General features: G+C 40.7%; 1 protein-coding gene across 3 annotated transcripts; it reads right to left on the bottom strand.

The window, feature by feature from the left end:
- Positions 1-12,116: 12,116 nt before the first annotated feature.
- On the bottom strand, positions 12,117-17,447 carry lig4 (ligase IV, DNA, ATP-dependent). Of its 3 annotated transcripts, none has more exons than XM_054798623.1 (3): positions 16,190-17,447; positions 13,872-15,937; positions 12,117-13,795 (listed from the first exon to the last, which is right to left on the bottom strand). In XM_054798623.1, exons 2-3 carry the CDS (start codon positions 15,929-15,931, stop codon positions 13,159-13,161), a joined length of 2,697 nt encoding a protein of 898 aa, XP_054654598.1. In that variant the 5' UTR covers positions 15,932-15,937; positions 16,190-17,447; the 3' UTR covers positions 12,117-13,158. The 3 variants fall into 3 exon arrangements, with proteins under 3 accessions (XP_054654598.1, XP_054654588.1, XP_054654606.1); XM_054798613.1 differs by having other exon boundaries at positions 16,851-17,447; XM_054798631.1 differs by having other exon boundaries at positions 17,121-17,447.
- Positions 17,448-17,714: the final 267 nt, after the last annotated feature.

Here is a 17,714-nt window from a genome sequence, read left to right as displayed (position 1 = left end):
TAAAAATTGCTTTCCAAAACATAAACTTGTACTCAATCTTGTCAAAGGCTTTAAAAAAGTCTAGAAACAAAATAAAGCCATCTTTTATTAGGTGGTTGTAGTCAAGTAAATCCAGTATAAGTTTTATATTGTGTATTGAGCGTCCCTTAATTAAACCTGATTGCGTGTCAGAAAAGCTTTTTAGTCCATCCATCCATATTCTATACCGCTTCTCCTCTTTAACTCTAACTCTTTACCTCTTTAACAAATGTCAAAAGAAGAGAGTAGGGAAAGAAACCCAAAAGCCCACAGAAGCAAAAAGGAGAGGAGTGGTAGTCCTTTATGTAGCTGGGGTCTCCGAAAAATGGCAACACAAAATTCCTACCTATTTTAAACCAGTAAATACCCTGAGACAAAACTTAGTACATCCTAAAGACAAGGCTCCAAACCAAAAACAGAGCAATGTGGTCTATTCCATCCACTGTAAAGATGAGGAATGCAAAGAGCACTACATTGGGGAAACTAAGCAAATGCTCCAAAAAGGCTTTATCAACATCGCAGGGACAATTCTAGTGGTCCTCAATCAGCAGTACATCTACACCTGAAAGCTACCAATCACTCTTGAGGACAGCGAGGTAAAAATTTTGGCCAAAGAAAACAGATGGTTTGAAAGAGGATAAAGGAAGCTATTTTTGTCAAACAACAGAACCCATCATTGAATCGGAATGGTGGTTTGAGGTTTAATTTGGACCCTGTGTTCAGCAGGTTACTGAGACCAAAACCCACAGCTCTTAGTCTTGCAAATGAGGTGGAACCAGGGCCGAGTCAGAACAATAGATGCTAACGAGCCAGTATCAGAGTCGTTCATACCCAACTACAGGGAGCTACACTTCCCTTTGATCGGAGGTGCTAATGTAAGGAGAGGATTAGACCACAACTCCTCCCAGTCTTAGTGTAAGAACCAATAGGAGGAGGGTGTTGGCACACCAATTCCGCCCACTCATACTGTATTTAAGGCCTAGGCTACCAGCACTTATTAGTTCGCTGACGAAGCTCTTCAGATGAGGAGCGAAACGTCCGACACCTTCTTCACAGAAGTACAGATGACGTCTCAAGAAGCCTTTCCCTCGTTCTCCTCTTTAGGGTCGCGGGGGTATGCTGGAGCCTATCCCAGCTGACTTCAGGCGACAGGGGGGGTACACCCTGGACTGGTTGCCAGCCAATGGCAGGGCACATATAGACAAACAACCATTCACACTCACATTCATACCTATGGACAATTTAGAGTCTCCAATTAACATAACATGCATGTTTTTGGATGTGGGAGGAAACCGGAGTACTCGGAGAAAACCCACGCACGCACGGGAAGAACATGCAAACTCCACACAGAAATGCCCAAGGGAGAATCGAACCCAGGTCTTCCCGATCTCCAGACTGTTACTGTGTTGGCCTTAAGGCCGCCTTCATTATATTCTTGCTAACCACTCGACCACCGTGCGGCCCGCTTTTTAATCTATTTGCTTAAATATGGGTGAGAATTTTGTAATAATTTTTTAATGGAGTTATGGGGCGGAGGGTGTCAATTAGCTTTGGATCCTTGCCAGGTTTGGGAATTAGTGTCATGAATCCCTGCTTCATCGTAGTTGGTAAAATAAATGTTGTGGAGATTTCTTTTAGCATATTGAACATTAGATCTTTCAGATTAATCCAGAAGTGTCTATAAAAGTTGCTTGTTAGGCCATCTCAGCCAGGAGATTTGTCTCAATATAAAATAAGTTGCATGCCCCATGTCTGTGGCCCATGTTGAATACTCCGGTACTGTAGGTGGCGGTATGCACCTTTTTGAAGTCGGGGTTGCAACCCGCTATTAAACCAAAAGAAGAAGAAAAATAAGACGATCACAGTCTGGGACCTGGTTTCAGCGGTATGTCTAACTTGCTGCGTAAATGGAGACTTCCAACAAAACTATGTCATACATTTTTTTTAGGAACAGGTAAACTGAAGTACTTTGCGTTACATAAATGAAACCAAATAACATTTAGTCACATTATTGATGCATTGTTTTGAAATGAAACGCCTTATTTAATATTACACGTGACCTTTATAACGGGGCCGCACGCAACCTAGTGGTTAGCATGTTGGCCACACATTCAGGGGTCATTATAGATGAGACCAGTCCAGGGTGTACCCCGCCTCTACCCCAAAATCAGCTGCGATAGGCTCCAGCATACCCCACAACCCTAGTGAGGATAAGCGGCATAGACAATGGATGGATGGACCTTTTATAACTTAGCAACCTTAAAAATGTGCTCTACAGCTGGCTTCACACTAAACGGCATTAAATTCAAACCGAAATGCTAGTTTTGGAGATAATAGTGGGAGCTTAAAGTAGATACATCAAAGTAATTGGGTGTAGTATTTGTAATAAATATTAGGATACATTTGTAGCATAAACATATTTGTATTAAAATTGCAATATTCTTTATGCTGTCAAGTCTACAATGGTAAGAAGAACAGTAGTCATACATACAGTAGCAATGTTACTAAATTTTGAAACATTGCTTTAACATTTAGTCAAGATAAACGCTGTGTCATCGACAAAATATATAACTTAAGCTGTGAAAATCTGTTTTAAAAGTCAACAGTGTAAGCATTTATATTTTTTTGATAACCAAAAAGTCCAGGGAAGAAAGTCAAGTGTCATATTTTTCATGTATATGCCTCACACTGCAGTGCAGCAGCACCCTGTGTGAAATTTCGTCTGCAGCTAGATATGCCTTTTTATCTTTTTCTATACAACTACTTAGAGCTAGTGAGGCTACAATCTTCAGAAGAATGAATCAAAATGGCATTTCAACAAAGACATTGTTTAGCTCATTGTCTGATGAAGAACTGGCCTATAAAGTTGATAGTACTATTAAAGCCACAATCCCTCATGCAGGATACAGACTTGTCAAAGGACTCCTGCAGTCTGAGAGCCATCGCATACAGTGGCACAGAATTAAGGGTTGTATGCACAGAATCGATTCTGCTGGTGTTCTGTCACGATTGACATAAGGGGTGCACAGTGCGACAAAGTTATTTTGTCAAAGGACCATTGTCACTTGTCCATATAGACAGTAAGCACAAACTAATAAGGTTAGTGTGATTTCTGACTTGTAGTAGTTATTTGTGTATACAGTTGTGTCTACTGCTCACCAATGTATTCAGTGTAGTTCAGGATTACTCAGAGAATGTTTAATATCTAACACAATGTTCAGTTTACACTTCTGTTTGCTTAAAGTGTTTTTTTTATGCTTTTAGGTACAACATTTTCATTTTTGGATGTGTGGATGGCTACTCAAGAAAGGTGATTAAATGTGCAGTTGGTATGAGTATGAAATGGTATCAGTTTGTTCTTTCCTAAAGGTTCTAACACTGTGTAAAATGTGCCGGTAGATCATGTACCTGAACGCTGCCAGGACCACAAATCAGGCACAGCTCTCTTTCTTCCTAGAAGCTGCTCACCAGCTTGGCTGGCCACTGAGGTACGCTTTCCTACTTTATTAAAGGCTTAAAGGGATAGTTGGAATTTTTTGACATGAAGTTGTATGACATTCCCATCAGCAGTGTAGTCCATCAACGGAGACTCACCCCCCACTTGGTTTCCTAAGTCCAGTTCTGGTCGGAGTTCAGTGACAAAGAACATAGTTCCAGGTAGTCGCTCGGAGGAGTAGAGATTGCGTTTTCTTCCACTGTGGAACATACACGTAAACAAGATGGCCGTGGCGCTCCGTCGTGGAAGTAGATGCGAGCGTCTTCGTCACATACACAAGAATGGGCAGGCGACAGTGCGCAGGAATACGGTGGGAGACACATATAACGCCAAGCGATTGTGAGGTCTGATTTTTTTTCGAGTAGGCATTTTTGTGATGCAAATGTATTACTCTTTTGAACGCTTATTGTTTTGAGAAGGCAAACTCTTTACTTAAATGACCCAGTAACTGAGCGGAACTACGTTCTTCATCACCGAAATCCGACCAGAACCGGATTTAGGCGACCGAGTGGGGGGTGAGTTGCTGTTGGTGGACTACACTGGTGATGGGGATGTCATACAACTTCATGTCAAAAAATCCCAACTATCCCTTAAGTTTAAAAGGTGCAAAATGTAGAAAATGTGCCTAATTATTGATGATGAACTTATAAACATTCAAAAATATGCAGTGAAATCAAATGTTATATTTACAGATGCACAGACAATTTCACTTTTGACAGTCTCCATTATCAATTTGTTTTTCCTGAAGTAGTAATATTTCATGGTCCTAAGCTATAGTAATTTAGTCATCCAAAATGGTGCTCACTTATGAATATATTTTTGAAGTGAGTTATTTGCTTTAAAATGAAAGCATGCATAACTGTCTTGAAAGAAATAATGGATTTTTTTTGTGTGGGCCTGGCTCTAGGGTGACGTCCGACGTCCGGGAGAGGCGCAATCTCCCCTTTTTCCTTTTATTGTTTCTCATGGGACCTTCTTCTTTTGTCAGAAATATTTTCATTTCATTTTAACAAAATCACAAACAAGTGCACACAGTGTTTCGACAGTTTAGACAGAACAAGAAAAAATAACTAAAGAACTACATGATGGTTGCAAGTCAAGAAGTGCATCAACAATGTTAAAGTGCCTAACCTGGAAATACCTAAAAAAAAGATGGGACTTCCAAAGTTTAGACTTTTACGTTAGTGCCGGTGCCGCTACATGGACAGGTAAAATTTCAGATTTATTCAAATGCAATTTATATCCTCAGAACTGACCAAACTCGTTCTGTAGGGAAAGCAGCGCAGGTAGGGAAGTATCTGGTTGTGAAATTAAGCTTAATAAGTCATCTATATATACTGTAAAGCCACCTTGTGCTCTACTCCATTCCTCCAATGCCAGAGATATTCTCACAGCTGCGGATCGCTATCGCAAGGGGTTCTATGGCCAAATCAAACAATAAGGGGCCTAAGGGACATCCTTGTCTAGTTCCCCGGTGAAGATGAAAGGGTTGTGACACCTGAGAGTTGGTAAGGACTGAGGCAGTAGAAAGTTTGGACCAAACACAGGGTTTCCGCTACATGTAAAACGATTTTAAATATCTAAAAGTTTCATTGTGCTTTATTTTGATAAGCATTCAGCTGAATCGCCTGTCTGCCTTGCCTTGTATTTACTTCTGCTACCAGTAGAGGGTGTTGTGTACTCATGTGAGAATTGAAGATGTGTCTAGTTTGTCTCAGTAAATATAGAGCCACAACAGTCCTGATTGGCTAAGGGAGAACCCGCCAATTGTGTTATGCATTCTGATTGGCTGCAGACTATTGTCAATCAATCTCCTTTGTGCAGGACTGCCTGTTTCCTGTTGTATGATTGCTAGCTGCTAGCGATCATACATGCTGAATGAAGGCAGAAGTTATGCGGCTGTCGGGCGCCTGGAATACTGTAAATAAATCTTTGGTTCATGGAGGACGACAAGGAGAATATGTTTTAACAAGGATACAGAAACGCTAAAGCCTAACGGTGCCAGGACAAGCCACGATCAGAGGAGTGAAATATGCTTGAGTCACTTAATTTCTTGTGTACAATCTCGTAAGTTGATCATTAAAATTCTCACTAAATTTGAACTTTGAGTGTTTAAACAAGAGAGAAATGTGATAAAATATTAACGCCTGTCTGAGAAAAGTGCATAAAGGGTATGGTGAGGGGTTTTACAGCCTTAAAACATATACAGTAATTGTACAAAACTATAGTTGGCGGTTGGGGTCAGGTGACAGCGACCAAGATGGCAGCGTAGCGAAGGAGCTCAGCCTAACTTTGCACAAAATTAACTATGACTCCCTAAATATACTATCAATATTTGAAAACCAACATTGACAAGGGCATGTGTAACCCTCAAGCAAACAAGCATTGTGATATTTTTACTCGGGCGCTCATGATTACCTCAAAAACAGCCCTGGCAAGTTCATCGCGAGATGGAAATGAGCAATATGGCTAACACAACTGCAATCCTAAGTGAGCTAAAGGCGCGACCATCCGACTTCAGCAAGTTGGACAACATAGGTATCCGTCTGGCGAAATGACACATACATTGACGACGCTGAAGGGTTATTGTATATGTTATTTTATAAATACATATTTATTATTTTTTTTTAAAATATATATTATCTTCTGATTTCATCTGAATTACTAACCAAAGTTAAAAAAATGCTGGTACAGTAGTATTGTAACCAGTGATCATGCAACAGTATCTATGGAGATATGGTTGGAACAAAGCAATTTTCAAGATGGAGATTGCAGGTCCAAGATCTAAAAGACTCAACCTTTGTCAAATTTATAGGAAAATGTATCAATGACAATTTCAGTCTAAATACAGATGAAACCACTGCTGGTACTAGATAGGAAGCATTTAAAGCCTATATAAGAGGAGAAATTATTAGTTATACAAGTACAAGGAATAAACTGCTTAATCAGGAAATGCGGATATTAGAGGATCAAATTAGAAAAGCCGACCAAATTATGTATTTGTATTTGTACTTTATTTATCCCACAGCGGGGAAATTCACTTGTTACAGCAGCAAGCAAGATACGCAAGCAAAGAATACAGTGTAAAGAATACATATTGACTACAACATGGTTCAGGTGGTACAGGTGTTGTAGAGCTTGACAGCGGTCGGTATGAAGGACCTGCAGAACCTCTCCTTCTTACACCGTGGGTGTAACAGTCTGCTGCTGAAGGAGCTGCTAAGGGAACCCACAGTGTCATGTAGCGGGTGAGAGGTGTTGTCCATGATGGATGTCAGCTTAGCCAACATCCTTCTCTCCTCCACGGAGTCCAGAGGACCGTCCAGGACAGAGCTCGCTCTCCTGATCAGCCTATTGATCCTGCTCCTGTCCCTGTCCGTGCTGCCCCCTCTCCAGCAGCCCACAGCATAGAAGATGGCTGAGGCCACCACAGAGTCATAAAAGGTCCGTAAGAGAGTCCTGCACACACCAAAGGACCTCAGTCTCCTCAGCAGGTGGAGGCAACTCTGGCCCTTCTTGTAGAGGGCGTGGGTGTTGACGGACCAGTCCAGTTTGTTGTTAAGGTGAACACCCAGGAATTTGTAGCTGTCTACCAACTCTATGTCCACTCCCTGGATGTTCACCGGTGTGAAGTGAGATGTTTTCCTCTGGAAGTTAATGATCATCTCCTTTGTCTTGCTGGTGTTGAGTTGCAGCTGGTTAACCTCACTCCAGCTGACAAAGTCCCTGATGACCGTCCTGTATTCCAGATCATTCCCCTCTGAAACACAACCCACAATGGCTGTGTCATCAGAGAACTTCTGGATGTGACACTGTGTGGAGTTGTGTGTGTGTGTGTGTGTGTGTGTGTGTGTGTGAAGTCCGAGGTGTAGAGGGTGAAGAGGAAAGGGGAGCGCACCGTACCCTGAGGGGCACCTGTGCTGCAGAGTACCATGTCAGACACACAGTGACGGAGCCTCACATACTGTGGTCTGTTGGTGAGGTAGTCTATAACCCATGCAGTATGGGTTATTATATTAGCATTATGATAAACTGCCTTCAGACAAAGTAGGTAAGAGTTTGATGTGGACCAGGCAAACGTACTATGACCAAGGAGAAAAAGCAGGTAAATTACTAGCATGGAAAGTTAGGAAAGTACAGACGGGAAGGACTATTTATAGTATAAAATCCAACACTGGCAAATTAACTACAGATTCACAAGAAATAAATAGTAGTTTCCAAAACTTTTGAGACATTGTACAAGTCCGAATGCACAGGACGAGTAGAAGAAACGAACGCATTTCTCGAAAATGTACCATTTCAGACAATATCAGAAGAGGAGAAGAGTGCATTGGATGGTCCACTGACAATGTCAGAGTTGCGTACGGCTATTGGGGAACTTAATTGTGGCAAAGCTCCGGGCCCCGATGGGATCCCTGTAGAGCTTTACAAAACATTTCAAAGACAACTTGTTGGGCCTCTCCTGGAGATGTTCTGTGAGAGTCCCTTATTAATGGATCCCTAATACATTAAGACTGGCCTTAATACAAAAACACAACAAGCCACCCACTGAATGCTCATCCTACAAACCAATTAGCCTGATGGGCTGTGATACTAAAATACTCTGTAAAGTGCTTTCAAGAAGATTGGAAAAACATCTCCCACAACTGGTTAATGACGATCAGCAAGGTTTCAAAAAGGCAGGGGTACCATAACATTAGAAGGGTCTTGGGCATTCTCTATTAGAACCAAAATGAAAAAGACACTGCGAAGTCGTCGGTGGACGCCACCCAGGCATTTGACAGAATAGAAAGGAACTATCTGTTTAATGTACTATACTTCCAAGATTATTTTTTCCCTTTTTTTCTTTTTTCCCCCCTCTACTGGTCAACATTCAAACTGGACACCAACCTGTCTATAGAGGCCACCTGTCTATAGCGGCCACTTTTGCAGTCTCTCTCTAGTGGCCGCAATAGACAAGTTTGACTGTATATTACTCCGGTTATACTTAATCGTATGTCAGCAAATATTCCAGACACATGTTCTAAATGCTTAAGTGAGAAAAGCACATTACTTCACTGTATATGGAAGTGTAAAACAATTAGAAATGTTCTGGAAAGATGTCTTGAAATTTTTGTCAAGATTGTTGTCAACAAGTGTACCCTTAAGTGCGAGACTGTGCATACTTGGAATATACCCACAGGACTGTATTGATATCTCAAATAAGAAACAGATATTGGACTTGGGAATTTTGCAGGCTAGATGAGCCATTGCACTTTGTTGGAAGAGTATGGATAGTCCTACACTGGGACTGTGGAAGAAAGAGCTGTGTAACTGCTTAGGATTGAATGATTAACTTGCAGTATATACTCAAAAGTCAAGAGAGAGAGTTCTATAAACTTTGGTGACCATATATGACCTGACTGAAAGAAGTGGGCCTGAGGCCTACTTAACGTGATGTAACTGCTTGCTCGAAACTGCTGGGATTTTTTGGGGTTTATTTCTCTTTCTTTTTCTTACCTTTTATACCTTTTATTCTTATTTGGTGCAATGTACAGTGGTTTGTGTTTGTTATGGAAAAATAAAAAAATATATAGTTGGCTACGCGAATTTCACTTATTGCAGGCTATTTTGGGAACCAGCTATTTTGGGAAGCGGTTTTGCACCACTGGCTGGCACGCACTGCAAAAAAAAACATTTATTTTATTAAAAGTTAAAAAAATCTTTCTGTGTAACGTCTTCCTGTACACTAAATATCTCATTTTATGACGTGCACACCTGCGGCTTATACACCGTTGCGGCTTATATAAGAACAAATCTGTTTTTTTCCTCTAAATTTAGTGGGTGTGACGACCCTAATGAGGAAAAAGCGGTATAGAAAATGGATGGATGGATGGACTTATACACGGGAATTTACGGGAGGTCTGTCCAGTCTCTTTTTGCTATCAGCGGTAAGCATAAGGTTGGTTCAGAAAGATCCATTATTGTGGTGTTATTTGATTGAGAATAGTAATTCCTGAAAGTATGATATATTCTGTCATGATCTGAAGTAACGTACCATTCTGTTTTGATGTTTGTAATACAGTATGTCCCTTAGCTTCAATTTCTCTCAAATGGTTAGCCAATAGTTTCCCTGCTTTCTCACCATGAACATAAAGCCGAGTCTTGCTCACGGAAAGTTGGCGCTCAGCGATGTAAGTTGAGGCCAACTTGAATTTAGTGTGGCGCTCAACTCGCACTTTGTATAGATCAGGATCTCTTGATTGAGAGTATTGTTGGTTCAATTCCTTAATTTTGTCTGCCAATTCTAGTCACTCTTGATGATCTTCTTTTTCATTTTAAAGGAATAGGAAATAATTTGACCCGTTATATAAACCTTGAAAGCATCCCAAACTACTAAACTATCTGGGGAGGAATTTGTCTGAAAGAAAAAAGAAATTTGCTCTTCCATGAATTTAACAAAATTGCTATCAGAAAGAAGGGTCGAATTGAAGCACCAGTGCTTTTTAATTTGAGGGAGATTCGGGAGAGCCAGTGCTAGTATGACTGTGGCATGATCTGATATTATTCTGAGTTTGGATGCAGTAGTAATACATGTATTACTACTGCTTACTATTAAACAAGGATAATTAATGAAAAAAAGAATAATAAAAGTGATATAATAATTTGTAATGATAAATGTTATTTACCTTTGAAGAGGAGTGGCCGAGCATACGTCGTTGTGGTGGAGGAGGAGGAGGAGTTATGGAAAAAAAGGACAAATGGTCGTCGTTAGACTCTAAAAGAGGTAGTGTTCTGTGGGTGGTGTAGAATTAAGCAGGCCTATTAACTCTTCATAAACTTTAATCACACGCTCTGTCCGGGTTGTATCATACAACTACAACTTAGCCTTCCTCTCTCCTCTTCCTCTTTTTTCTCTACCTGTTGGTCCCATTAGCAGTGTCACAGTGCCCTCTACTGGTCAAGCATGTAGCAGCATAAATATGGAGTTCCAAAAGGCAAAATACATGAAAATACACACCAGTCAGCTTGCGTTCGTATCTCCGAATGTTCGCATGTCGGGTGTTCGTATGTTGGGGACTTAGTGTATTTGATTAAAGGAGGGAAGTTTAATTATGGAAATCTCAATTTCCCAGGAAGGCCACCGTATTATCCAGTAATGATTGAGTTTTGATGTCCCAGAAAATATCAGGACAGCTGGCAGTGTCTCTGCTCTGGCCACCTGCATTGCGGTAGAAAATGGATGGATTAAAATGCATCTGAAAGTTTTATATTTTGTACGTTATTACACACCTAGCAAGATGCTCTGAGTGAGGAGACACTCAAAAGAGGTAACTGCAACAGGTTGGGATGTCCGGTATTGGCTTTTTTGCTGATAACCGATATGAAGATATTGTCCAACTCTCAATTTCCGATTCTGATATCAACCGATGCCTTGATTTGTTATTTTTTGAAAGATTTAATTTATTTTTAGTTAAAGGGGTACTGTTTAAAATACATGAATTTGGTGATTATTATTTTGATGTATAACTTTCATGTTCTTATTTTGTATTTTATTGCATTAAAACATTAACTTAGAGAGGCATTAACTTAAATTTTGTGGTAGAAATGCGCTTTATGAAAGTAAGTACATTTATTTGTATTCACTTACAGCACAGCCTTGCCACATCCAATATGGCGGCAACGTTGATGTAGGGCTCAGCACTCAATGCTCCGTCTAAGTGTATGGTTTTGACAGCACTTCCTGTTTCCCAGCTTTGCTGTACTGTTGTTGTAAATGGCTGCTAAGTTACATGTTTAGGGCTCACATAGCTGTTGATTATTCAGCATTATTGTTGGTAATGTCTTGTCTGTTGTTATCTACCTATTACTTGCTGTGTGATGGTTTTTTTTTAGCTCTTTCTTTAAACACACTGAGTAAGAATGGTATGTGGAATGATAAACCCTCTCCCCACACTACATCCTTCAATGTTGATGCTGCAATTCTACAATATTGATGGTAAAAACTCTATTTCGACTTTTTAATGCAGGGGGGAAAAAAACAATACCAATGTTGGCCAATATCACATTTTTATGTTAATATTAATTATTGGTGGCCGATATTATCGGACAACCCTAGTTACAGGCTGTATGTGAGAACCACATGAAAGGCTGGCCAACAAATGAGTCTTGATAGGTCACTAGACAGCTACTGGCTACGAAGACAAAACATTAGCAAAACTGTCACACCACAGAGCTTTAAGAGTGTAAATTTTGGAAAAGTTACATCTTGCTCACCAGAGACTACAAGCACAAAAGCCAAAGCTTGTAAAGTGCTGTACTGGCCTGGCATGACATGAAACATGGAGACAATGATTGAGAAATGTGTGCAGTACCAACAGCTACAACCCAAGAGTCAGCCGGAGCCACTTGTAACAGAAATAGATGAAATTTGGAGCTGACATTTTTTAAAATCTAAACATGGACAGCATATCTTTTGTTGGTTGATTACCTAAATATCCTGAAGTACTTAACTTTCCTGACAAAACAGCTTACACAGTGATTCAAAGAAGGAAACATGAAGATGCTTCATAATGTTTTAATGTTGTACTGAAACATCAAATACAATATGACAGCATTGGCATCTGTAATGACTGACACTGTTGATTGCATAATATGCTCTGCTACTACTGTAATTTATAGTGTAAACATATATAGTCAATCACTTAGTAAATTTCTTCTCCAATACTTTGCAATAATAGCGTATACCAAATGTATGAATGGAACGGTGTCATAGACAGAACCAGACCATATTCAATACGGCGCGACGAAGCTGTTAATATGTTAGCGGCTAACATTAGCCATTGGCCATCCATCTATCTTCTTCCACTTATTAAAAGTTGGGTTGTTGGGTCAGCTTTTAGTAAACTGGTATTTTTAGCTTCCCTGCAAATACCAGTTCATAAAATGGAAAACCATATATACTTATTTCACTATTTATTAAATAGTGAAATAAGTATATATGGTCTTTCTGCCACGTGGACTTTTCTGTTGGGAAAATAAAGCCTTTTGAGTTCCTTCCTCACCCGGCACAAAAACGTCTGTTTTGTGAGACGCTCAGTTGTAATACACCTTCCTGCCACTCGTGGCAGTAATGTGTCAGCCAGTTCACTGATTAACCCATAACAAGCTCAAACAAGCAGAAAAAAGACAACCTTGAGTAATGAAGCAGAAGAGAAGGGAGTTGTAGCATGTCATAAAATTTATTTGTGACTGGTATTGTTCATCTGTCACATATATGAAGAGCAAATTCTCTGAAAGAAACTAAAAACTGCTGAACAAAGATTTAAGTTAATTAGTAAATTATAAGGCTGTATTTTCATTTGCACCTGACTTCTATTTTGTTGATTCTTTTATTATTAGCCTCACCTCACCTCTAAATGAGCAGTCCTTCACAAACAGGCCCATTGTTTCCCAGCATGATGCCAATGTAAGATTGGAACATCATGATTTTCTGTAGCCTTTTTAATGTAATAGAAGTATGTGACATAATTCTTCTTGTTGATTGGATAATAACATGCAGAGAAACATCGTAAAATGATGCAGACAGTAATAAGATCTGAAGGGAACATACGTCTGCCTCACCAAGCCATAAACTCATTGCACGTCACTGATGGGGTGGATTTTCAAACTAAATAGTCGTCGTCATTTACCAGTTGTCCTCTTTTGATTGAATCTGTCACCCAGGAGTCTCTGACGATTTTAAACTTCTTCCTAAAGCTACGCCTACAACTCCTCAAATCCACAAGCCTTGTTTCCTCCGTAATAACAACATGTGACACCCCTTCCTCCAACTTCTGCACCACTGTGCCTCCATGATAACGGAACTCCAGGGCCCGGATATCCAAACAAGTAGCATTTCCATCCATATAAACTGTGAAATGTCTGAACATACTGGTAGGAAGGTCATCCCAGCTATATCGCTCTTCTATCTGGCAGGCATTCACCACCGTTGAGGTGTCCCTCCTTCCAATGCGCCCAAAAACCTCCCGAAGTTGCTGTTCGTCAGTGTCTACGAAGTAGCTGTCGCCATAGCTGTCATACTCCTTGGTGAAGTGCTCCTTGGTGGACGGCGACATGTGGATCATGTGGCGTGGTTGCCATGGAACCACTTTCTTCTGCTCCAGGCACTCCAGCAACCAGGAAACCCATACAACATCTTGCTGGTTGGACAAAATCAGGTTTTTCACACGCATGTTCTCCAAGCCGGCAATCACACAGTAGGTGTCTCGCCCTGGGTTCTGAACGACAATACCGCCACACCTAAAACAAAGATAACACAAACATTACAAACAAGGCCAACCTAGCCTAACCTCATTTTCATCATATTCTGATTTACCTGGCCAGACTCTTCTCCAGCTCGGCCTTGGGGTGATCCTCTGTCCCATTGAGTATGCAAAACTCAACATCTTGAAACATGTCTGTCTCCTTGGTAACCCCGGAGAGATCCTGGGGCTTACAGTGGTCTATTACTTTCTTGACTTGGGCAGGTAGTTTGCGCTTCTTTTTTTGTGGTTCGTCTGTAGCGTCAATTCGAAGGTGCCGCGAGGCCAGTTTCCCTGATGCCTTGTTATGGAAATGATCCAGTTCTGCTAGGGTCATGCACTGGTGCCACTCCTTGTCATTGCGGATCTTTTCTATCCTCGGGAAGCGCAGGGTGCAGTTGGTTTTATACATGTCGCTCCTGACTATCTCAGCCGCCTTCACTTGCAGGATCACAGAGTTGCATGGCTCAATGTAGACCTCAGGCTTCTCAGTTGCACAAAGGATGTTGGAGGGTGGGTCATTTTTTCGGTAAACTCTCCAGTGCTTGGCAAGCTTTAAGCCAAGGTCATACAGCTCTTTCATTGTGTAGCCAGAGCCGATGCGGCAGAGCGTATGAAAAATGGAGGGTTTCTCACCAGGCTTTGGTGCTTCGGCAACAGCACATAGGAAATGGGACATCATACCGCCCCGCCTTCCTTTACCCCAATAGCCGCCAACAATTATAAGATCAAGCTCATCCATCAAGCCATCCACATATTCTGGCTTTATTTTCAGCCAACCCTCTCCTCGCTTGTCCGGTTTGTAGACGGATAAAGGATCCTTTACCATGATTCCCTCTTCTCGGTTGTCTATGGCATCATTAAGGGAATTCACCACCTCCTGCATAGTTCTGGCTTCCACTTTGGGCACCAAGTGGATCCTGCCATGAACCGGAGAGAAAACGGTATGCAGGATCTCATAGCGTTTCTTCAGCATTTCATTTCCAAGCTTTTGATCATTGACTAAAAGCACGTCAAACACACAATAGCAAGTCTGCAACTCTGAATCTTCCATCAGTCTCTTAATGTCAAACTTGCTCCCTTTCTGCATGAACATCTTTGTGGTTGGGTTGTAAGCCATCATCTCCCCGTCGAGGATGCAACTGACAATGTGGTTTTTAAAGACATTGTGTATGTATGGTGTCAGAGAGCCCTCTAAAGGTGATCCACCAAACTGCTGTGTGTAGTCAAAGGCATTCCGACTAAAGTACTTGTACACATTGCCATCTTTATGCAGTTGTATTCGCTCACCATCCAGCTTGGTTTCAATGTAAAAAGGGCTGTTTCCCATCTGCTTCTCCACATTGCGGATGTTAGCCACAGCTGCCAACATGGGCTTGAAGGCAGAGAAAAGTCCAATAGAAACCTCACTCAAGGACACAGAGGGGCTGTGGAGCTGCTGGCACACCTTGCTCAGGTCTGTGGTCACATTGTAGAGCTCAGCAGCGTCTGGGTGAAAGACCTGAAGGACAGTTTCCTTGCTGATCCCTAGCTTCATGTCCTTCAGAATCATTCTAATGAGCCATTTTTGCTCAAGAGCAGAGCTCTGTTGGATAAGGTGTAGCAGACTCTTTTTCACAAGGTCTTTCTTCTTGCTAGCGTTGTTGATAGCGACAGAATCCAAAAAGTCATTGACTTCTTTAAGGCTGAGCTTTCCTTGGTGCGTACAGCGTTTCTTTAGCACAAAGTATGCCATGCTAGCAAAGTCTCCTGACTCCCCTTGGGAGGTGTTTGGTGCGCGGTAGTTCAACAGTTTATTGGCTTCTGGGCCATTCTTTGGGAGGCATAATACATCAATGTAAAGTTTTGCTAACATGCTTTCCTTGATGCCATATGCAATTCTCTCTCGCTCAAATGAAGGAACGATGAGACGCATTGCTGGGTAGAAAGAGTCTGTTGTTTTGGGGTTATCCTTGTGCAAGGCGCAATGGAACGACCTCCACGACTCAATAAAATCTCTGAGGATATTGGACTTTTCTGGTCGAAGTTTTAACTTCTGGATTTTTTCTAAAGTATTACACAGGTGTAGGAAGGGAACCTGAGCAGCAACAACAGCTGACTGATCTGATGCATCACTTTTAGAAGATCCCTCCATTTTTATCTAAATCAGAAGGAAATATTTCAGTCAGTCAACAAGTAAATGTGGCTCAATCTCAAAATTAATGAAAAAAAATACATTCGTTAAATGTACCCATTTGTTAAATGTTTTGTATTAAAATCATTTGAATGATAATCTCACAAGGCCATTAAAACAGGTCCCGAACACAGTATTGCCATATATATATTATAATTATTGTATTTGTACACCCTTTGTACTATCAATAATTGCAAAAATAATGTATGATAATTTTACCTGCACTGCGCCTGGTGCTGTGCCTCTTTACGGCCAGGTGGGGCCGCTGTTGTGCCAGTGGCAACTTTTTTCCAACACCGTTTATTTAAAAGATAAAATTGCATTATAGCTATACTATACACGGTCTGTGGTGATGTTTTACTTATCAGATGGTTCTAAAAAACGTCAAATTGGGTATGTACTGATCATTTTAAGCTTCTGGTACTATAATTTGTCATTTCCCCTCTGGCAAAACTGGATGGACATGTTATGGCATATCCCACAGAACAAATAAAGCAGAATTTTGATTTGCCGTTCAAACTTAGCGGCAATGATGTAGTCTTAACACTATTGATGTTGCAAGCAAATACATTTATTTTGCTTGTCCATCTATCTGGTCAACCTTCAAAATAAAAGTATGTTGTCACTGGAAAATAGTGCTAACCTGTAGCTGATGGGTTACTTTGGCAACAAATAATAATAGTAATATAACTCTTACAATCAAATTGGACAGTACGTTCACATCAACATTTAAATAAAACAGGTATTTAATATGACCTAGGCTGTCGTTTTCAAAACTACCGCAGGTAGGGTTATTTACGATATGAATTAGAGTAGACTCTATTCATGTCCACGGATAGGAACAATGTCTGTTGAATAGCTTATCAGTTTTTAACGTTACCTTAGTATTTTTTGTGTATCATCCAACGGGAGGCAACAATCCTGTCTAAACACTTCCTGGTTGATACGTAACTTGAACGTGCCTCGTTAAAAACCTTCCCCTGGAAACAATTACGGAAAGAATGCGAGTAAATATTACATCTATTTTAAAATGTTAGGATTCACATCGAAAATGTGGGGAATAACATAAAAAATATATATTTAAAAAAAATACCCACATATCTGTAAACCATTCAGTTTTTATTGGGAAACTACCGTATTTTGCCCTTACCCTTTTTACCGGGGCCCTCCCGTTTTAATAGTTTCCCGTCTCCTCGTACTCTAAGCTTTAAAAAAATCCTATCCGCTTCTGCCGGAGCAGCACAGATTCCGGTCCTCTCGGCAGCACTCCATTCACCCTGAAATTTGGCGAAGAACGTGCATTATTTTTTTTGTATCTATCTATTCCAGACGAAGTGCAGAAAACAGTGAGAGAACTTCCGGTCCGTGTAGTGACGTATAGCACTGACAATCGGACAGCTGTCGGTGAGAGCTAACTCTGTCAACAAAAAAATATTATTGAATGTACATAGTCAATAACAATAAGGCATAAAGTACAATCCTTCAGCTGCAGAGAATTCTAACGGTCTAGCTTTCCGAACACTTTCTGGTTGCGTCACGTATTTACTTCATCGCGCTTCTTGTTATACTGAGCATGACGTCGCAAAAGAGACAAAAAGGCGGAAGGAAAGACCGAACAGAATATTAAAATAATGGAGCCCAAGATGTTTTATATTTATTTTGTATATATGTGTTGCTGTAAAGAAAAGAAGTCATCTGCAGGACCAAAACTTATTTTTAACCATAGTAATATTAGATAATTTAT

The sequence above is a fragment of the Dunckerocampus dactyliophorus genome, chromosome 1 (genome assembly GCF_027744805.1).
Source record: "Dunckerocampus dactyliophorus isolate RoL2022-P2 chromosome 1, RoL_Ddac_1.1, whole genome shotgun sequence".
In the NCBI taxonomy this organism is placed as follows: Eukaryota; Metazoa; Chordata; class Actinopteri; order Syngnathiformes; family Syngnathidae; genus Dunckerocampus; species Dunckerocampus dactyliophorus.
Note: the sequence above shows the minus strand (reverse complement) of the source record. Positions and strands in the feature narration are given on the sequence as shown.